This window comes from Rhinoraja longicauda, chromosome 4 (genome assembly GCF_053455715.1).
Source record: "Rhinoraja longicauda isolate Sanriku21f chromosome 4, sRhiLon1.1, whole genome shotgun sequence".
NCBI classification, from domain to species: Eukaryota; Metazoa; Chordata; class Chondrichthyes; order Rajiformes; family Arhynchobatidae; genus Rhinoraja; species Rhinoraja longicauda.
In genome coordinates, this window is record NC_135956.1 from 57,971,693 (window position 1) to 57,995,545 (window position 23,853).

General features: G+C 42.6%; 1 protein-coding gene across 1 annotated transcript in view; it reads left to right on the forward strand.

The window, feature by feature from the left end:
* The window catches only part of LOC144593165 (coiled-coil domain-containing protein 102A-like), a 349,183-nt gene that overhangs the window by 166,561 nt on the left and 158,769 nt on the right, over nucleotides 1-23,853 (forward strand). The window contains exon 6 of the mRNA XM_078398649.1: nucleotides 14,090-14,260. Coding sequence (XP_078254775.1) covers nucleotides 14,090-14,260 — 171 coding nt within the window. The remainder of the gene's footprint in view (nucleotides 1-14,089; nucleotides 14,261-23,853) is intronic.

The window sequence follows — 23,853 nt, forward strand, 5'->3', positions numbered from 1 at the left end:
GGGATTTAAAGTGTTGAGCAACTGGGAGATCAGGTAGGTTTAGGTGGACAGAGCGGAGGTGTTCAGTGAAACGATCGCCGAGCCTGCGCTTGGTCTTGCCGATGTTCAGGAGTCCACTGCGAAATCTCTTCATAATTCCATGCTCCCTTACAACTTATTTTCTCTCATATGTCCATCAACTGTCCTTTAATTCTTTTGCACAGTGACTGGGAAAACACATAAACTCCACACACAACCACCAAGGTCAGGAGTGAACTTTTGTCACTGATGCTGTGCTGGTAAAACTGCTTTCCTATAGGTTGTATTTATCCTTGTTATAACATTTTAAAGAGGAGTGAATCTTCAGCAATTCTTGCAAATTAACAATCCAATGTATTAGCCTTGATTGTGGTTATCACCTGATCTTTTGACTAAACCGGGAGGAACCTCAAACAACGAAACACCTTTCTTTTCATCTATCACCCATACACACCTGCTTCTCGCAGTGAATTCTGTGCAATGATCCAGGGACTTAAGGTCTTTTTTTTATATTGCAAACTATCAATAGATTATTCAAAGTAACCAGAAAAAATATATGTAAAATATTATTGGAAAGTTCATAAGTTCTAGGAGCAGTATTCGCTCTCCATTTAGAAAGTAGTCTATGCGTATAAACCTACAACCAAAATGCATGACTCCACACTTTGCAACGCTGTATTCCATCTGTCACTTCTCAGCCCACTCTCCCATGCTGTCCAAGTCCTTCTGCAGAGTCCCTGTTTCCTCTACACTACCTGCCCCTCTGCATAGCCTTCAATTCCCTCATCCAAATCATTGATATACACCCCGGCACTGACCCCTGCAGATCACACCGCTAGTCACTGGCAGCCAACCAGAAAAAGCCCCCTTTATTGCCAATCTTTGCCTTATGCCATCCAGCCAACCTGCTATCCATGCTAGTATCTTCCCTCTGACACCATGGGCTCTTGTTATCTTGAGCAGCCTCACATGCTGCACGTTATCAAAGGCCTTCTGAAAATATGAAAATTATGAAATCATGAAAATATTAATTTTGGGAGGAAATGAAAACAATTAAAATGATTGGGGACATGATTTTATATGGATAAAGGGCCTTTCCCACTTAGGCGATTTTTTAGGCGACTGTCGGCGACTGTAATAGTCGTAGCAGGTCGCCGAAAAAACGGCGATAATGCCTACGAAAAGCTACAACAACCTACCACCTAGTCGACGTCAAGCTACAGCAAGCTGCCGACAACCGGCATCCTAATTGTTGTGACTAGGATGTCCACCTACGACCACACCTACGATAACACCTACGATCACACAGGTGACAACTGAAGTCAACCTACATCCACCCACGACAAGTTAAGACAAGCTACGACCCTGAAGACAACTGAAGACAATTCACGTTATTCTGGCCTCCAAAACAATGGAATTACCCAGTTTCCCTATAAAAAGGGGTGTGTGGTAAGGTTTCCTATCATTCTGCATCATGACCATTTGAAAATGATGCCATGTGAAACTACTCTGAAATACAATAACTTCATACATCAATTTTCTGTCAAAATGTTACGAATTTCCTTTACGCCCTAGTCCCATGACCAGGGGTGTTCGCCACGGAGGTGCCATTGACGTAGCTAGTCACGTCCGATGGTAACCAGCTGTCGTAGGTTGCCATGGGTTGTCAGGGTGTCGCCGGTAAGGTCGTAGCTTGTCGCCGGTATGGTCGTAGTTTGTCGTCAGTATGGTCGTACATTGTGGTAGATTGTCGCCGATATAGGCGTACATGGACTTCATTCATCCAGCATCGCGACTGGCTGTTGTAGCTTGACTTCTGTGGACTTCTGTAGACTTGGGTTTTCCCAATACCTGTCGCAACTTGACTTCTCTTGACGCCGGTACCTGTCGCTGGTTGACGTAGGTTGACGTAGGTAATCGCCAATGGAATTCACCGAAGTCAGCACCGGCGACAACCTACGTCATCTGGCGGCAACCTACGACAGCACCTACGTCAGGATACATCAAGCTACGCTCATTTGCATCAAACCCACTGTCGCCGAAAAAGTTCAACATTCTGAAAATCCAGCGGCGACCAGAAAGACGCTACAACTCTTTGGAGACTACTCACGACCATACAGGCGACACCCCAGCGACCGTGTGGTGACAGCCTAGTCATCTGTAGTCGCCTAAAAAATCGCCTAAGTGGGACAGGCCCTTAAGTTTCACAAAGTCAGACTGTTGTCTGTAGTTTGGAAAGTTGTGTGTTTGATCCAAGTTACCTACATCTAGAGGGGTCATCAGCAGTAATATAAAATTTGACATCCAAAAACCTGCTCCTTAATAAATGTAATAAAAATATATCTTGAGTTATCTCAGCAGGGAATTAGCTTTTCCACTTTTTTATTACTTTCAGCATTTTAGGAAAAGAAGTGCACTCCAAATGTAATGCTCATATCCTGCTTGGTTGGCCTACAACCCAACAGTATGAACATTCAATTTTGTAATATCTCCCTACTCCCCTCTCTTTTCCTTGCCCCCCCCCCACCCAGTGCCTACTCATTGCTCCCCCACCTTACACCTCTCAAGTCATCCTGCTTCTTTTCCCTTTTCCATATGCTCATTGCCCATCCCAGAGTCCCATATATCCCTTTTATCCCATTCCCCCTGTCCAATTTCACCAATATCCCTCCTTCCATATTACATTTCATTTCTCCTCATCTTTTGTTATCTGATCTTGTTACATCTAGCCTATGTCACTTACTCCATCCATCTGACAACCCTCCTCACACCTGTATCAACCTATAATTTAGGGCGGCACGGTGGCGCAGCGGTAGAGTTGCTGCCTTATAGCGAATGCAGCGCCGGAGACTCAGGTTCGAACCTGACTACGGGCGCCGTCTTTATGGAGTTTGTACGTTCACCCCGTGACCTGCATGGGTTTTCTCCGAGATCTTCGGTTTCCTCCCACACTCCAAAGACGTGCAGGTTTGTAGGTTAATTGACTGGGTAAATGTAAAAATTGTCCCTGGTGTGTGTAGGATAGTGTTAATGTGCGGGGATTGCTGGGTGGCGCGGACTTGATGGGCCGAAAGGGCCTGTTTCCGCGCTGTATAATCTAAATCTAAATCTAAATCTAAAATCTAATTTGTCAGACATTGCTTCACCTCCACCTCTCTTTGCCAGCTTTTTTCCCCCCTCCATCAGTCTGAAGAAGGGTCCCAACCCGAAATATCCCTCAGATGTCGTCTGTTTTGCATTCGTCCAGCTCGATTTTTGCTCAAGATTTCAGCATCTACAGTTTCTTGTCTCGCCAAGTTTATTGTTTTTCTCTTCTAATATTTTAAGAATCAGTCTGGTATCTACTTCACCAAAAAAAACACCAACAATAATTAATCATAGCGTTTCAAAGGGGAGTGAACGTGGACTACAGGAGACCCAGGTGGCTGTGCCTATTGCAAACAGGTACACCCTCTTGGGAGCTGTCGGGGCAGAAGACGCTTCCAGTCTGAGCGGCGGACAGGTTGGTGGCTCTAATCCAGGCAAGGAGACTCGACCGGGGAGATTGAAGTCAGGAAGAGCCATAGTAGTGGGTGACTCCATTGTCCGAGGTACGGACAGTAGATTCTGTGGCGGCAGGCGGGAGTCGAGGATGGTCTGTTGCCTCCCTGGTGCCAGGGTTCAAGACATCACGGACCAGCTTCAGAACATCCTAACGAGGGAAGGCGATCAACCGGAAGTAGTTGTGCATGTGGGCACGAATGACGTCGGGAAGAAGAGGAAGGAGATACTGCAACGTGAGTTTAGAGAGTTAGGAAGAAGACTGAAAAGTAGGACGTCGAGGGTGGTTATCTCTGGACTGTTACCTGTGCCTCGTGCTGGAGAGGGCAGGAACAGAGAGATCGGGGATATGAATGTATGGCTGAGGGGCTGGTGCAGGGAACAGGGATTTAGATTTCTAGACCACTGGGATCTCTTCTGGGGTAGGGGTGACCTGTACAAAAGGGACGGGTTACACCTTAACAGCAGGGGGACCAACATTCTGGCAGGCAGGTTTGCTAGTGCTACACATGTGGCTTTAAACTAAGTAGTGGGGGGGAGGGGTTGACAAATTGTGAATATGAAGATGGAGTTAAAGGGGAAGCAAATACAGGAGAACTTGCAAAGGACTCGAATAAATGGGAAGGGAAGTTCTAGATGGGCTAAGGGAGTAAGGTCAGGGACAATTGTGACCGACGTGAGAGGGGAGGTGAATACCAAAGTTAAAGTGTTGTATTTAAATGCACGAAGTATAAAAAATAAAGTGGATGAGCTTGAGGCTCAGTTAGACTTTGGCAAGTATGATCTCGGGAGAGAAGGAATGGGTGACGTTTCGGGTCGAGACCCTTCTTCAGACTGAAGAAGGGTCTCGACCCGAAACGTCACCCATTCCTTCTCTCCCGCGATGCTGCCTGACCTGCTGAGTTACTCCAGCATTTTGTGAATAAATCGATTTGTACCAGCACCTGCAGTTATTTTCTTATACTACTTGGCAAGTATGATGTTGTGGGAATCACAGAAACATGGCTGAAAGAGCACCAGGGCTTGGAACTGAATATTCAGGGGTACACAACGTATAGAAAAGACAGACAGGTGGGCAGAGGGGGTGGGGTCGCTCTGTTGGTAAGGAATGATATTCAGTCCCTTGCAAGGGTGACATAGAATCAGGAGATGTAGAATCAGTATGGATAGAAATGAGGAATTGTAGGGTAAAAAGACCCTAATGGGAGATATCTACAGGCCCCCAAACAGTAGCCTCGACATAGGGTGCAAGTTGAATCAAGAGCTAAAATTGTCATGTCGCAAATATAATGCTACGGTGGTTATGGGAGATTTCAACATGCAAGTAGCCTGGGAAAATTAGATTGGTAATGGACCCCAGGAAAGAGAGTTTGTGGCGTGCCTCCGAGATGGATTCTTAGAACAGCTTGTGCTGGAGCCTACTAGGGAGAAGGCAATTCTGGATTTAGTGTTGTGTCATGAACCTGATCTGAAAAGGGGTTTCAAGGTAAAAGAGTCATTAGGAGGCAGTGACCACAATATGATAAGTTTTACTCGACAAATTGAAAGGGAGAAGGGAAAATTGGAAGTGTCAGCATTACAGTATAGCAAAGGGGATTACAGAGGCATGAGGCAGGAGCTGGCCAGATTTGACTGGAAGGAGGCCCTAGCAGGGAAGACGGTGGAACAGCAATGGCAGCTATTCCTGGGAATAATGCAGAAGTTGCAGGATCAATTTATCCCAAAGAGGAGGAAAGATTCTAAAGGAGAGTAAAAGGCACCCGTGGCTGACAAGGGAAGTCAAGGACAGCATAAAAATAAAAGAGAAGAAGTATAACATAGCAAAGAAGAATGGGAAGCCAGAGGATTGGGACTCTTTTAAAGAGCAACAGAAGACAACTAAAAAGGCAATACGGGGAGAAAAGATGAGGTACGAGGGTAAACTAGCCAATAATATAAAGGAGGATAGTAAAAGCTTTTTTAGGTATGTGAAGAGGAAAAAAATAGTCAAGGCAAATGTGGGTCCCTTGAAGACAGAAGCAGGGGAATTTATTATGGGGAACAAGGAAATGGCAGACGAGTTGAACCAGTACTTTGGATCTGTCTTCACTAAGGAAGATACAAACAATCTCCCAGATGTTCTAGTGGCCAGAGATCCTACGGTGACGGAGGAAGTGAAGGAAATCCACATTAGGCAGGAAATGGTGTTGGGTAGACTGATGGGACTGAAGGCTGGTAAATCCCCAGGGCCTGATGGTCTGCATACCTGGGTACTTAAGGAGGTGGCTCTAGAAATTGTGGACGCATTGGTAATCATTTTCCAATGTTCTATAGATTCAGGATCAGTTCCTGGGGATTGGAGGGTAGCTAATGTTATCCCACTTTTTAAGAAAGGAGGGAGAGAGAAAACGGGAAATTATAGACCAGTTAGTCTGACATCAGTGGTGGGGAAGATGCTGGAGTCAATTATAAAAGACGAAATTGCGGAGCATTTGGATAGCAGTAACAGGATCGTTCCGAGTCAGCATGGATTTACGAAGGGGAAATCATGCTTGACTAATCTTCTGGAATTTTTTGAGGATGTAACTAGGAAATTTGACAGGGAAGAGCCGGTGGATGTGGTGTACCTCAACTTTCAGAAAGCCTTCAACAAGATCCCACATAGGAGATTAGTGGGCAAAATTAGAGCACATGGTATTGGGGGTAGGGTACTGACATGGATAGAAAATTGGTTGGCAGACAGAAAGTAAAGAGTGGGGATAAATGGGTCCCTTTCAGAATGGCAGGCAGTGACTAGTGGGGTACCGCAAGACTCGGTGCTGGGACTGCAGCTATTTACAATATACATTAATGACTTGGATGAAGGGATTAAAAGTATCATTAGCAAATTTGCAGATGATACAAAGCTGGGTGGTAGTGTGAACTGTGAGGAAGATGCTATGAGGTTGCAGGGTGACTTGGACAGGTTGTGTGAGTGGGCGGATGCATGGCAGATGCAGTTTAATGTGGATAAGTGTGAGGTTATCCACTTTGGTGGTAAGAATAGAAAGGCAGATTATTATCTGAATGGTGTCAAGTTAGGAAAAGGGGACGTACAATGAGATCTGGGTGTCCAAGTGTATCAGTCACTGAAAGGAAGCATGCAGGTACAGCCGGCAGTTAAGAAAGCCAATGGAATGTTGACCTTCATAACAAGAGGAGTTGAGTATAGGAGCAAAGAGGTCCTTCTGCAGTTGTAAAGGGCCCTAGTGAGACCGCACCTGGAGTACTGTGTGCAGCTTTGGTCTCCAAATTTGAGGAAGGATATTCTTGCTATTGAGGGCGTGCAGCTTAGGTTTACTAGGTTAATTCCCAGAATGGCGGGACTGTCATATGTTGAAAGACTGGAGCGACTAGGCTTGAATACACTGGAATTTAGAAGGATGAGAGGGGGTTGGACTCGTTAGAGGCAGGAAACATGTTCCCAATGTTGCGGGAGTCCAGAACCAAGGGCCACAGTTTAAGAATAAGGGGTAGGCCATTTAGAATGGAGATGTTGAAAAACCTTTTCAGTCAGAGAGTTGTAAATCTGTGGAATTCTCTGCCTCAGAAGGCAGTCTAGGCCAATTCTCTGAATGTATTCAAGAGGTCCTTCTGCAGTTGTACAGGGCCCTAGTGAGACCGCACCTGGAATACTGTGTGCAGCTTTGGTCTCCAAATTTGAGGAAGGATATTCTTGCTATTGAGGGCGTGCAGCTTAGGTTTACTAGGTTAATTCCCAGAATGGCGGGACTGTCATATGTTGAAAGACTGGAGCGACTAGGCTTGTATACACTGGAATTTAGAAGGATGAGAGGGGGTTGGACACGTTAGAGGCAGGAAACATGTTCCCAATGTTGCGGGAGTCCAGAACCAAGGGCCACAGTTTAAGAATAAGGGGTAGGCCATTTAGAATGGAGATGTTGAAAAACCTTTTCAGTCAGAGAGTTGTAAATCTGTGGAATTCTCTGCCTCAGAAGGCAGTCTAGGCCAATTCTCTGAATGTATTCAAGAGAGAGCTAGATAGAGCTCTTAATGATAGCAGAGTCAGTGGGTATGGGGAGAAGGCAGGAATGGGGTACTGATTGAGAATGATCAGCCATGATCACATTGAATGGTGTTGCTGGCTCGAAGGGCCAAATGGCCTACTCCTGCACCTATTGTCTATTGTCTATTGTGATTCAAAACAGTTGAAATGAGGTAATGTTAATCGTCTTGGGTATATAATGTTTGCTGCTAAAACTGAGCCATTTAATGGCTGATGACAGGCTTCTAATTGTAACTCTTCATTTATGGTAGTTCAGAGTTATTGTATTTGAATAGTCCTGTGTTTTAAACAGTACCAGGGTCATCGATAATTGATGGTTTGTAAATGGGAGATGGCTGTTTGGTTGTGAAGCTGCAAAACTGACTTTTCAAGCTCTGGTATAACAACGCATGGCTGAGAAATGTTTGTGCTGTCAGATCCATTTCCACTTGTCAGTTTTGCTTCCTCTTGCTTTGTCTGGCTGGGAGTTGAAGGTCAAAGCAAATAGGCATCCTGCTGAGGAGGCACAAGGAAGATTAATCAGATCTGCACCATGGCTCCTATCAGACAAATATTTAGCAGAGCAGAACAATAATTGTAAATAATGAACTGATTTTGAAAAAAACTACTAACACAAAAGTCTTTGTTACACCACATCTGTCTAAAATATTAGCCTCAACAGTAGCCTATTGTTTATTCCCAGTGTTACAAACATTGAATAAATAATGGAGTCAATAAAGAGTGGAGCTGACTTTTGGTCATGTCTACCAAAACAGAGATCCGTGTGATACTTGAAATTATATTATAGCACAAATCATGTGACATTCCCTTTGTTCACGAGCTCCAACCCATTATTCTGTTGTGCGGAGAGATGTGAATTCCAAGATTTGTGTTTATTGCCAAACAATGCCCGAGGCTGAGCATTAACCACCACCGAATTGAGTCTTAATATCTGCCAGAAACTGCTGCAGTGTAATCGTCAAATTCGACAACTGTCTCTCGACAAGATAACTCAAATCGATTCCAGGTGAACAGTTTTGTGAATGCACAATACATGCAGCCATGACAACTTTTAGATCAAAATTTTAATACTTTTTCTGCTGAATTGAAAGTGTACTCAGCAGAACAATGTCTCACAGGGGTTAACCACACTTACCTAATATATTTGACTATAGATTGCTGTAGTTTTTGTTGGATTAGAATATGCTATCTAACAATATATATTCTTAACTGTTTACACAATTGTCTTAAAGAAGGGTCCTGAACGAAAACATCGCCTATCTATGTTCTCCAGTGATGCTGCCTGGCCCGCTGAGTGATTCCAGCATTGTGTCAGTTTTTATAGTCATTTGTGATTGGAAGGTTGCGTTTATTTGGATCATTTTTATTACAGACTATATTAAAATAAAATAACTAAAATTTCACATCTATTAAAAAAGCCCCAATTTAAAAACAGTATCAATTGAATCACTAACTGGATTGAATAAGTTGTTTTGTGATCACACATAGTATCCAGTACTTATTTCAGTCCATGAAAAGATTCCAAACATCAATGAAATTGGATCTCCAGTTGAAAGATTTTACCCAGAACTTTTTCCATTACATTTTTTTCTTGGGATCACTCTCACTGTGTTTGTGAAAGTTACACAAGGAGTATGATTTCACTTGTGATTTGGATTTCCCTGTGCAACACTGTGCTCAAACTGGCATGAAAGTTTGCGACTGAATAAATGCATGCTTCAAAGCATGGATTCAAGGAAGACAGGTTTGTAAAATCTGTCTGTCCTGCATATAAGAACTGTCACTTCCAGACCAGTAGGTTTGAAAACCTTGTGGCAGTTTTACTTTGGCATGTTGCACAATGTTGAACTAGCTTTGTGAAACCTTGCACCAGAATTTAAAAGACCAAACAGAATGCAATTCCCGCAGAAAATATGGATGAGCTTTCTCCCTAGTACTAAGAAATGAGAGCAAAATTGATGTACTCTGAGTGCAGTCATTTTTCACCAGCATAGTACTATTTTACATGGCGACATATTTTTCTACATAGGGACTGAATGAATGCATGCTTCAAAGGCAGGAGGGAGAGTGGGAGAGTGTTCCCGAGGGGACAATAGCACCTTTATAGACTGGTGAATAATACTACCCAGTGCAGGGGATGATGGAGACTCTCCAAGACTACAGTCAAGAGGCTCGTGGGAGGAGGAGGTTAACAGTGAGATCAATGCAAGGTTATAACTGTAGCTTGGCGAAGCCTGCAATGTAGGTAAATGCAAGTGCTTATGTCTGCTTGCTCCAATGGCCTGAAGGAAAAATAGACAAAGGGGTCTCTCCTTGAGGTGACCTACAGAGAGCAGCAGTAAGCAGCAAACACTGGCACATGGCAGCGGTCAGCACAAGCCTAGATTAGTCCTTAGATTCCATTTCAAGTTGTGGGAGCTCATAGGCTCTTTGACTGCAATGATAGAGATGTGAGAATTTGGGTCTTTAAATAGCATGGATTCAAGGAATACAGGTTTGTAAGATCTGTCTGTCCTGCATATAAGAACTGTCACTTCCAGACCAGTAGGTTTGAAAACCTTGTGGCAGTTTTATTTTGGCACGTTGCACAATGTTGAACTAGCTTTGTGAAACCTTGCACCAGAATTTAAAAGACCAAGCAGAATGCAATTCCCATAGAAAATATGGATGAGCTTTCTCCCTGGTACTAAGAAATGTGAGCAAAATTGATGTACTCTGAGTGCAGTCATTTTTCATCAGCATAGTACTATTTTACATAGCGACATATTGTACTGCATAGCGACTGCAACAACTACAGAGGCATTTCCCTCCTCAACATCGTCGGCAAGGTCTTTGTTCGGGTCATCTTGATCCGCCTGCAGAAGCTGGCAGAACGTGTCTACCCAGAGTCACAGTGGGGTTTCCGAGCTGGAAGGTCAACAGTAGACATGGTCTTCTCCCTTCGCCAGCTCCAGAAGTGCAGAGAACAGTAGATGCCCCTGTATATTGCTTTCATTGACCTCACCAAGGTGTTCGACCTCGTCAACAGAGATGGCCGATTCAAGGCTCTACCAAAGATAGGCTGCCCTCCAAAATTGCAGAGCATGATAGAATCCTTCTACATAAACAAGAAGGGGACAGTGCAGTTAAATGGCAGCTTCTCGGAGCCCTTCGACATCCGCAGCGGCGCCAAACAAGGCTGCATCCTCGCTCCCACACTCTTTGGGATTTTCTTTGCTATGCTCCTGAAACATGCCTTTGGCACCGCAACAGAGGGGATCTACCTGCGTACTAGATCAGATGGCAGGCTCTTCAACCTTACCCGCCTCAGAGCCAAGACAAAAGTGCATGAAGCTCACATCAGAGACATGTTGTTCGCCGATGACACAGCAATTGTGTCCCATACGCAGCAGGAACAACAGTCACTGATGGACCGCTTCTATCGGGCGTGCAAGGATTTCGGGCTGACCATCAGCCTGAAGAAAACGAACGTCCTGGGACAGGATACAGAGGCACCGCCTGTCATCACCATCGACGACTACGAACTCCATGCCGTCCATCAGTTCACGTACCTCGGCTCCACCATCACCAACAACCTCTCCTTAGACACAGAGATTGACAAGAGGATCGGGAAGGCAGCTACAACTCTCGCTCGCCTCACAACTCGAGTATGGACCGTGAAGACAAAGATAGCAGTCTACAATGCCTGTGTCAACAGCAAGCTGCTGTATGGCAGTGAGGCATGGACATCATTTGCCAGACTGTAGAGAATACTCAACACCTTCCATAGAAACATAGAAACATAGAAAATAGGTGCAGGAGTAGGCCATTCGGCCCTTCGAGCCTGCACCGCCATTCAATATGATCATGGCTGATCATCCAGCTCAGTATCCTGTACCTGCCTTCTCTCCATACCCCCTGATCCCTTTAGCAAAAAGGGCCACATCTAACTCCCTCTTAAATATAGCCAATGAACTGGCCTCAACTACCTTCTGTGGCAGAGAATTCTACAGACTCACCATTCTCTGTGTGAAGAAATGTTTTCTCATCTCGGTCCTAAAAGACTTCCCCCTTATCCTTAAGCTGTGACCCCTGGTTCTGGACTCCCCCAACATCGGGAACAATCTTCCCGCATCTAGCCTCTCCAACCCCTTAAGAATTTTATATGTTTCTATAAGATCCCCCCTCAGTCTTCTAAATTCCAGCGAGTACAAGCCCAGTCTATCCAGTCTTTCCTCATATGCAAGTCCCGCCATCCCAGGGATTAATCTGGTGAACCTTCTCTGTACTCCCTCTAAGGCAAGAACGTCTTTCCTCAGGTTAGGAGACCAAAACTGCACACAATACTCCAGGTGCGGTCTCACCAAGGCCCTGTACAACTGCAGCAGAACCTCCCTGCTCCTAAACTCAAATCCTCTTGCTATGAATGCCAACATACCATTCGCTTTCTTCACTACCTGCTGCACCTGCATGCTTGCTTTCAATGACTGGTGCACCATGACACCCAGGTCACGTTGCATCTCCCCTTCTCCCAATCGGTCACCATTCAGGTAATACTCTGCTTTCCTGTTCTTCCACCTTAGAAGCATCCGCCGTATCCTGGGTATATCCTGGCAAGACAGAGTGTCCAACGCCAAGATTTTGTCTCGCGTTGGCCTTCCCAATATGTACACTCTACTCAGGCAGCGCAGACTGCTGTGGCTGGGCCATGTCCACCGCATGGAGGATGGCCGTATTCCAAAATACATCCTCTATGGAGAGCTGACATCTGGGAGAACCATCGGCCACCCCAGCTACGTTTCAAGGATGTCTGCAAGAGAGATTTGAAGGTGCTCAACATCGCTGTGGAGTCCTGGGAGAGCCTTGCAGCTGACCATACGAGGTGGAGAGGTACCCTGAACCAACATCTCCAAATGGGGGAAGAGAAACTGATGAATGCAGCGGCAGACAAGCGGGCACGCAGAAAGGAGCGCAGCAAGTTCAACAGACCAGAGACCACACACAAATGTGACCTTTGCGACAGAGACTGTCACTCCCGCATTGGTCTCTTCAGCCACAAGCGACGCTGCTCTAGCCGAGGTGTGGAGCAAGCAGCCAACTAGGATGCATCACCCATGGTCAGCCATGACCGAGGGGGGCCTAAGTACTATTTTTATTTTGAATTACATATACAAATTTCTCGCTCTTCCAAAACTCTGCTTTAAATGAAAATTATTCATTCCAATGCAGATGCAGGAACTACCATCTATGTGGTTAGACCTTAATCAAAATCCGCTCACCGGAATAAGAAGCAACAGAGAATGCTGTATGCAGTTTATTGCCTGTGAATCAATATAAACTGCACTAATTTCGCACTGAGTACTGAACATGAGCAAGCAGCTTTCTCCTTTTCATCAAACTGTCATTCGCCAGAGACTTGAAGTATTGAAGTTCCTAATATCATTACATTTTATTGCAACTAACACATTTTACTATAATTTATTTTGGTAAAGTATTTCTTACTGTAAGTCAGAAAAATCATCATGAAACAAAGAATTAGACCTGATTGTAATTCTCTTCAAATATGTCCCACAGAGATAGGATGCAAGGAAATAGTTATTCCTGACATCATCTGTTTCCATGCATATTCTAATTCTGAGTTCGGTTAATGTGATAACAAAATCAATTCGATGTTGCATACCGATTGACATCCTGATATGTCTGTTCAACTTACTTTTGATGGGCAGCCTATATAGTGATCACCCACCCTATATAGTGATTTCTCCAACTCTTCTACCGAATGCATGGGCACATTGGCTGATACTGTGGAATGAGTATGCCGTTTAAATGGGAGATACTATAGTGCCAACCTTTGTGGCCAGTTTATATAACAACGTGCCACTTGAGAAAAGAAACAGGCTTAGATGAATATTTTATTCCAAAGACTATTTCTCAATGCAGCATTTCCTTAGTGCATCATTGAAATGTGATTTAGATTATGTAATCGTTTAGAAGTTGAACATGGACCTCACATTGGTATTGCTATTATCAACAGAGCCAAACTCAAATGAATTCAATAAAAGAAAACGATGGATTCCTGATCGATGAAGTCGAAGAATTCAATCTGAAACTGAATGGTCGGGATACAGAGCTTTGATCATTATTTAGAATCATATTGTACAGCACAGAAATGGGCCCTTTGGCATGTTTCTGGTCAATGCAACCAAGGTTCCTACTTGAGCTAGTTCCATTTTCCTGTGTTTGGCCCATATCCTTTTACACTTTTCTTGTTCATACACCTATCTAAATGTCTTTAAAATTTTACCTACCTCTAGCATTTTCTCGGGCAGGTTAATTCATATACTCACCACCCTCTTGTGAAAAGCTTGTAAAACTTATCTTGTCATTCTCTTGGAAACCTTGGCAGTGTCTAAGCCAGTGTTCTTGTCGTTTGCTTAGATTTCTAAACTTAAAGATAATGAGTCGACATATTTATGTTAATAGATTCATCTTTTTTTGTAACTCTAGGAACTGTCTGACCTTCGACATGCCCTTAATAAACTGAAGAAGCAATACCAAGATAAGATGGCTGAGCTTACTCATTCCAATAGAAGAGTTGAGCAGCATGAATCTGAGGTGAAGAAGTTAAGAATGCGTGTAGAAGAACTGAAGAAGGAACTAGCACAAACAGAAGATGAGGTATGTGGTAATACTTAGTGTTAGTCAAAACTATCATATCTTTGAATAACCAATTTGGCTTAAGAGTTCACACAATTAAAGTTAACTTGTTGAACCTCCACCTTCCATGTGTAATTGCACACAGATTATAATTCTTGGTTCACTGCCTCTAGGTTTTACATGTGAGCAAGATTCTGAGTGTGACATGGACCATTTCCTTTTTCTTGAGAGCCACCAGTTGGCATAGGCAGATATGGAAAATAAAATAAAGACCCTAATTACATTTGGCTGGTTAGACTGAGGTTTGAATTAATTGTCCTCGGCAATTTACCAAATTGAATCCGAATTTGGTTTGATGAGGGTGATAGTTGAGGGTCAATTTTGTAATTCAAGGCCTGTGACTGCAGGGATCAGTGCTGGGACCTTTACTGTTTGTTACATATGTTAATAATCTAGATATGAATATAAAGGTACGATTAGTACATTTTGAGATTACATAAAAATTCATAGTATTTTGAAAGTGAAGTGGATTACAGTATGTCTGGCTACAGAAAACTATTAATGAGGTGGTAAGATAGGCAGAGAAATGCAAATAGTATTTAATGATAAGAAATTGTGGGAGGACTAGTGTGGGTGGGAAACATACAATAAATGGTAAGAGGAGCTGTAGAGGAACTAATGCGGCATAATTTACACTTTCAAGGGTCCTTGAATGCACCAGCACAGGTCGGTGTGGTGGGTAAGAAGGCATGCAGAATACTTGCCTTCATTATTCAGGGCACAGAAGGTAAGAGCAGGGAGATAATGGTGCAACTACATGCAACATTAGTTAGACTGCAGCTGAACGCCGTGCGCAGTTCTTACTGTCACACCTTAGGAAAGTCATGACTGCGCTGGAGTGAGTACAGAGGTGATTCACCAGGAATCTAATGGAGTGTTTCAGCTACGACTGGATAGGCAAGGTTTGCTTTCCTTGGAGTGAAGGAGGCTGAGGGAGGAGCAGACTGAGGTATACCAAATTATGAGAGGAATAGATAACTTAGATAACAAGAAATGTTTGCCTTTTTGTTTATTGTCACATTAAAGGCACAGTTAAATAACCAAAGGGCTCAAATTGAGGTAAGGGGTAGAAGGTTTCGAAGGAATTTTTCACTCAAAGGGTTGTTGAAATCTGGAATGTGCAGGCATTTTCACATTTAAAAAATCTTTAGCTAAGCACTCGAAGTACTATTGCATAAAAGACTGGAAAATTGGTTTAATATAGATGGGCACATAATGGCCACCGTGGACACATTGATGCATTGTATAACTGCATGACTCTAAGACCACTGAGTCCCAGAAATCTTGGATCTATGGATCTTCAATATTTGTGCAACATTGTTAATGTTAAACCAATTCCCAAGCATTCAGTTCTTTGACAGTCAGTTCAACCAGCCTTCAAAGTCTTGAACAAAATTTTGCCGATTTGGTTGGAGATCTCATCTTTATGGAAGATTACACTCGGGGAGCTACTCTATGTAACAGTGGGTTTAGTGGGCAGATGATTGTAGATTTCAAGAACCTTGCTGGAAATATTTTATTACTTTCCTTATTACTTAAAGTATTGTCAAGGTTTTCAAAGTACAGTTTGACAAAACAGACAGATTTAAAGGTGTCTTTAAAATGGTAATCATTAGAAATTGAGACCAGTAAAATATATATTTTATCCCATTTACCAATGTTACCAGTATCAAGTACAGGCATAAAGATCATTTTTTTGTTTTTTAATGCTATTAATTGTTCACATGTTTGGATATCTGATTCATATATAGAAAGAAATGTGGGACCTGCAGGACAGAAAGCTTTCTCCTGAGCTTTTCCCAGTGAGAGAATAATCCTTAACTAATTACCTCTAACTGTTTCTTCCCAGTGGAGAAATACATTTTATTTGCTTGAATGCTCTTTCAAGGTTCTGGTGTATTTGGAAAAGATAGTGCTTTAGTCAATAATAAACATAAATTTTATTTATTTGAGAGCAAAATGTGCTTCCACTTCTGTGCTTCCACAAACATGATAGACTGCTTTATATTTGAATATCTATTCAGATCCCAGCCTTGAGCAAGAATTGCTGCAAGGAGGCTTCTCACAAATGTGTGTGGTGAATCATCCTCTGATTAATATTTTGTAATGTTCATATAGTCTTCAGACTAATCATTTGTTTACTAATTTTTTGATGCACTTGTTTCCTTGAGTGGTTGAATCATATACATGATAATGAGAGCTAATGGGGCTTTCTTCTCAATGTTTAGCATTGATTTTTCTTCAGTGCCACTTTAGTGAGGTTCGTCACTCTGCTTTGACTGGTTGTGGTTGGTAGATTTGTATGCCTCCCTAAGCTAAGACACATTTAAATGGTAAATAGGTCACACTCCAAGATGATATTTGTACATAGTAAAGGCACTATATTTGTACTATGAATACTTTCACAGATCACCAAAGGTACATTTTTACAATTTAGCTGCCTGTTAACCTGTGCTGCACATTATCTTCTGGAACCATTTAAAAAATACATTTTAACGTCTGTGACCTATGCAAATACTACACTGTTGCAGAATTGCTTGGGTATTAATGCAATTTCATGCTTATTGAGAATCAGTATAGTACTCTTCACAAATCAATAATGCTATTTAGGAACAGCATAAGACATTCTTATTGGATTACAAAATGACTGGAATAGATATTTGACAAGTTAGTGTGCTTGTTCAGGAGCGACTCAGATCCAATGAATCTGCTTTCCCTCCCTCTCTCTCCATCTCCTCCCCATCCCTAGTTCTCCTACCAGTCTTACTATCTCCAACTACATTTTATCTCTGTACCGCCCACTCCCCTGACATCAGTCTGAAGAAGGGACTCGACCCAAAACTTCACCCATTCCTTCTCTCCAGCGAAGTTGCCTGTCCCGCTGAGTTACTCCAGCATTTTGTGTCTACCTTTGATTTAAACCAGCATCTGCAGTTCTTTCCTACACATCCAATTAATCAGCTTCATTTATGATTCTGGAAATGTTATAAGTATGAGCCTGGAGATATATCTTGGTTGTTTTGATTTTTCTTTGTAATTCATCCGAACTTAAAAGAGTGCATTATAGATAGTAAAACTTCCAGCCTATGTTGTATTTTTTGCCATTTGAATATATGGGATCTTCAATACTACTATTAAAAGAGTTGTACTAATATTTCTGTAAAATAAATGGTGGCCTTCTTTTGATTGTGCTTGTTTGTTGTCCCAAGGAAGATCATAAAATTAAGGCATCCTTTAAAAGCTTTTGAAGTGATGTTTTTTTAATAAATTAAAATACTAAGGAGCTGACTATTGTTCAGCAATATACTCAGGAAATGGTTCTGAATTTTTTTTTGCAGAGAATTAAAACAGGGGCCTTCAGCACACAAAGGCCACCACCATGTGTCCAGTTACTCCATTCCTACACAAATCCCAACATATTCTTCCCACATTCCCATCGATTCCCACATTTTGTACCACTCACCCATGCACCAAAGTCAATTTACCGTGGCCAGTTAACCTAACAATCCACGCATTTGGCATGTTAATGAAAATGGAGCGTGTGCAAGTTGTGAAATAAACTGATTCAAATTTTACTTTTATTATATTATATTATATTATATTATATTTTATTTCCACCTAGATTAATCAAATTCTGCTAAATCAAGACTCTCATATGTATCAAGGAATATGTTTTAAAGCAAAACAACCTTAGTTGTCTGAAGAAGGCAGATTGTATGGGTATCACCAGTATTTCCTGTTACTATATATGTCAGTTTATATTCATTCATATTGCAAATGTCCCAGTACTCAGAAATTTGTACTCTCATGAATGTTGAGGTTCAAAATGGAAGTTCTGTCCAGCCAGATATGCTCTCAAGTTTTTCATTGTCATTTTATTCACTATTTCTATATCATTCAACTTTATTGTGTTAAAGTTCCATGCTGGTAGTCCCTCACCAGTAAGCAATAATAATTTATGATTGAGGTTAGGCAGTAAATATCTGCAGGCAGTCAGTTGTAGCTGCATTGTTCCCTGACCGAAAATCACTTCAATGCTCACTGGAGTTTGAATCCGGAACCTTCGGCTCTATAGGCTTACATTACAACCTCCAATTAAGTATTGGAGATGACATATGATAATTTCTGACATCATTAGGAAGCACTGGGCAATTCTTGTAGCTTTTTTTTCAGTGATATTCTGCTTTCATGATAATGAGGTAAAAGTCAAACATGTCTAGCCAGTTCATGCCCAGAAGAGGCAATGTTAATCCAGGTCATTTTTAAACTCAATTACATTATCTGAATAATTAAAACAGGGTGATATAGGATATATATTCTTACGTTTTAAAGCAGCATAACCAAAAGGGTTGCATGATCTTGAGTTTTAAGACATATAGTCCTATATTATCCAATCACAAGTCATCCAATTGACTAGGTCTAGGTACAATGAAAATCATGTTTGTAGCAACCTCACTGGCATCTCGACTCAGAAAAACACACAAAAACATAAATTCTTAATATGAACTGACCTTTTTCTTACTCATTGAATTACTCATAAAATGTTGCAAGACAGTTAAAAGAGGAAAGACTGTGCAAGAAAATAAGACAATAATTAAACACAATTAGGAAATTTAAAAAAAAAAAATTCATGGGAGTGCAAGAGGTGGTCCATAATGTTCCGTTGTTGAAGTAGGATTAGGGTTGGGTGAATTGGTTCAAGATCCAGATGGTTGTTAAAAAGTAGCTGTTCCTGAACCTGGTGGTATGCGTCTACAGTATCTGTACCTATTTCCAGATGGTATCAGTGAAAAGAGGGCATGATCCAGTTAGTGGGGGCCCTTAATGATAGATGCCACCTCCTAGAGGGCCTTGTGTAGATGGTTTTGATGGTAGGGAGAGTTATGTCCATGATGGACTGGGCTGAATCCATCATACTCTGCAACCTCTTGCACATTATGAACCTTCTTTAAGGTTGAGCAATGGTCATTCTGTTTAGAGCTACGATGATGATTTATAATCCCCCGTGTACTATTTCCCTGAATTTGTTAATAATGTAAACATAAAATTGATTTTACTGACCTTTTTCAGTAATGAAACTGATTGATAATAGGTCTAATAATTACTCATGAAGCAATTCTCTGCCCATATCTCCCGGAAGCCTAGATGAAAGAGCTGCCAGTTAAAATGAAGAGCAATGTAGTTATGGTTGTAAAGGACCTTTGGGGAAATCTTTATTAATGATGCAAGTGGCCTTTGATGAAATAATTTACATTTGAAATTAGTGTTTAGTGATGAAAGGCAAATGTAGTAAAGCTAATTTTTGCAGTCAGGACAAAATAATACTATGCAAAGATATTCCTACTCTTGGGTCAAAGATATTGAATATGAGATTACACTGATGGTAAAGCTGATGTCACATATTGTTGCATTAAAAGATTTGAATTGTGGGATGTGAAAATATTGACTAATTGCTGCAGTTTCAAATTCAAGGAGAGTAATTAGTATTTTTCAGCTCAGACTTTTACATTTTTACATATTGCTAACAATTTAGCCAAGTAGTTCTAATTTTTAGGCTTCCTTCATTGGCAAATAAGAGGAAACAGACACTGTGCTTAAAGCAACATTTAAAATTTTACTTTCTCTCAGAACTGCAAAATTTCTAGCCTTTTTAATAAAGACAAATATCAAATTAAAAATAGATTTGATTTAATTTAAATGTTATCTGCTGCAGCATTCCATCATATCCAAGCAATGTTCTAACTATTGCTGGAAAATGATCCCAGCAGACTTATATGTACATTGAAATTGAAACTTGGGCTAGTATAAGCAGTGGATGGGCAAAGAATACCCAGATATCTTAAATCAAATTGTGGCAAATTGAGACTCTAGGCAAATTCCTCTTATGTGAACTCAAATCCCACTCATGCCTGACCTGGCTCACATCCTAACACTTAACTGTTTCCAAACCTTTGTGATTATTCAACAGGAGATGCCGAGGCACATCTGGCTATTTGTTAGCTTCAGCAGACCAGGATTTGAATTTTCACTGAATTATCCACTGTTGTTTTAAATGATGGGATACTAATGGTATCACAAAATGCTGGAGTAACTCAGCAGGGCAGGCAGCATCTTGGAGAGAAAGAATGGGTGACGTTTCGGGTCGAGACCCTTCTTCAGACTGATGTCGGGGGGCGGGACAAAGAAAGGATATAGGTGGAGACAGGAAGACAGTGGGAGAACTGGAAAGGGGGAGGGGAAGAGAGGGACAGAGGAACTGTCTAAAGTTAGAGAAGTCAATGTTCATACCGCTGGGTTGTAAGCTGCCCAAGCGAAATATGAGGTGCTGTTCCTCTAATTTCCGGTGGGCCTCACTATGACACTGGAGGAGGCCCATGACAGAAAGGTCAGACTGGGAGTGGGAGGGGGAGTTGAAGTGCTCAGCCACCGGGAGATCAGGTTGGTTAAGGCAGACTGAACGAAGGTGTTGAGCGAAACGATCGCCGAGCCTGCGTTTGGTCTTGCCGATGTAGAGAAGTTGACATCTGGAACAGCGGATACAATAGATGAGGTTGGAGGAGGTGCAGGTGAACCTCTGTCTCACCTGGAAAGACTGTTTGGGTTCTTGGATGGAGTCGAGGGGGGAGGTAAAGGGACAGGTGTTGCATTCCACAGACTCACCACTCTCTGTGTGAAGAAATGTTTTCTCATCTCGGTCCTAAAAGACTTCCCCCTTATCCTTAAGCTGTGACCCCTGTGACCATCTACCAGGAAATCTCCAATCATCAGCAGACTCAGGACTTTGGTAGGACCTGACTGGCAGATTTTCCAGGCTGTTGTACGTTATTTCTATCAATACCTCAATTTTGTGTTCCTGTTCTATGTCTGTATGAAACTTTGCGAAGTCTTCTCGGTACAACAGAAGTCTTTATTACAGTAACTCAATGCTGGCAGCAAGGCAACTAAAATGGCTGCAACCCCACAATCTCACTGCAAACTCCACAATGTGTACAGCCAAGATAACTATGTACAAAACATCTCCCTTTGTCCTGTGCAGCGCCACCTGCTGCATGGGAGGAGCAACGGGTCCTCCCACCCCACACAGTCCATCAAACATCAAACATCACACTGTTTCAGGGGAGGGGGATATCAGGCACATCCCGCCGATCTGCCTGTGTTCCTTCGTCGATCAACACGTTGCAATCGTGGTACTCCCCCAAGGCGACTCATTCAGGAATAGAGACGTTCAAACTGGAAAGGGGGAGTGTGATGTTTGATGGACTGTGTGGGGTATACGATACGATACGACAATTAATTGTCAACTGAACCAGGGAAGTTTAAAGGGAGCATGACAAATGGGCCCCATTTAGTGGAAAGGGAGTGTGGTGAAATATTACCTGGTGAGCTAAATTCCAATCATTGAGATTTCTGAATAGTTGGTTAGTGTGTTGGATGTTAAACCGAAACTGTTTAACTGTGCTCTTATACTGACGTCACTTCCGGTGTACCAGATATAAAATGCATATGAAAACAAAATAAAAGTCTTCACTTCCGGTTAAAGCAACACCGATGTATGAGAGCATGTGTGTTTATTCCTCCGAAGAATAAAAGACATAATACCGACTATCCTGCCCTTGAGATGCAAACGTCAACAGGTTATGGGCCCAGGAGGGATGGTGGAAGCCGATGGAACAGATTATGCTTCGACGGAGATGAAAAGAATTACGAATTATGGGAAACAAAGTTTTTAGGCCACCTGCGGCTACAAGGCTTAAAGTCAACAATTCTGAACGAGCCGGCTACCGACGAAGAAGACGACGAGGAAGCCGAGAAAAACGAAAAAGCCTACGCCGAGCTGATACAAGTGCTAGACGACAAATGCTTGTCGCTCATTATGAGAGAAGCGGCGGACGACGGGAGAAAAGCGTTGCAGCTACTGAGGAGCCATTACGCGGACACAGGGAAGCCGCGAGTGATCGGCCTCTACACCGAGCTGATGTCGCTGAAAAAGGCCATAAACGAAAGTGTAACAGAATACATTATTCGTGCAGAAACGGCGATTACAGCACTAAGAAAAGCAGGAGAGACTCTTAGTGACGGGCTGCTGATTGCCATGATTCTGAAAGGCTTGCCAGAGACATTTAAGCCATTTGCCATCCACATAACACAGGGTGATGAGAAGACAACTTTTGGTGAGTTTAAGACCAAGTTGAGAAGCTACGAGAGCACTGAAAGATTTAGCGGCCATATGAGTGACGACAACGTAATGAAAGCAAGAGGCTGGGTGAAAGAAAGGACTAAAGGCTCAGAGAAGACATTCACCTGCTACAACTGCGGTCAGACGGGACACAAAGCGTGGGAATGCAGCGGAGAGCGCAGCGGTAAAGAACAGATACAGTGGTGCAGTTTTTGCAAGAGCCCCACTCATAAGGAGGCAAACTGCAGAAAGAAAAAGCGAGACAACGTGAAACAAGCATCCGACTCCAACGACCACACATTTGCATTCAAAATAAATGACTGCCAGGCAAGTGAAGAGACTCGTAAAGGGCTTATGGTCGACACGGGCGCAACGTCACACATAATCACAGACATTGAAAAGTTTAAGAACTTTGATGAGACTTTCCAGCCCGCCAAACACTTCATCGAGTTGACTGACGGGACAAAGACGAGCGGTGTCGCACGGAGGAAAGGCGAAGCAGAGGTGTACCTGAGAGACAGCGAGGGCCGTCGTGTGAGGACGACGCTGAGAAAGGCGTTGTACATCCCATCATTCCCACAGGACATCTTCTCTGTCAAGGCAGCAACGACCACCAGAGCTTCAGTGATCTTTCGCCAAGGCAGCAACAAGCTCATCCACAAGAACGGTACCAAGTTCGACATTAAGGAGTACGACAGACTATACTATCTAAACACTGTAAGTCATAAAACTAATGACGGATGTCACGGGTGTTATGATATTCAAACATGGCACGAGATACTTGGTCACTGTAACTATGATGATGTATCACAGTTAGAGAGGGTAAGAGAGGGTAACAGAGGGCATGAAAATCAAAGGTAAAGTTGATAAGTCCAAACTCAACTGTGAGGTCTGTATAAAAGGCAAATTTGAACAGAGCAGGAACAGAGAGCCAGATGTAAGGGCTAAAGAAGCATACTGATTTGGCTGGCCCTATAGAGCCAGAAGCAAAAGATGGATACAAATACATACAAACTTTCACAGATGACTACTCAGGAGCAGTGTTTGTTTACTTCTTGAAAACAAAACGTGACACTATAAAAGCTACAGAAAAGTTCATAGCGGACACGGCCCCCTATGGAAAAATTAAGTGCATAAGGTCCGATAATGGCACAGAGTTCACAGCAGCAGATTTCCAATCATTGCTCAGTAGAAATGCCATAAGGCATGAAACCTCCGCACCTTACTCCCCCCATCAAAATGGGACAGCTGAGAGAAACTGGAGAACGCTATTTGAAATGGCAAGGTGCATGCTACTCGAGAGTAACCTACCGAAAGAATTGTGGACATATGCTGTAATGACTGTTGCAGTAATCCGCAACAGATGCTACAACAAACG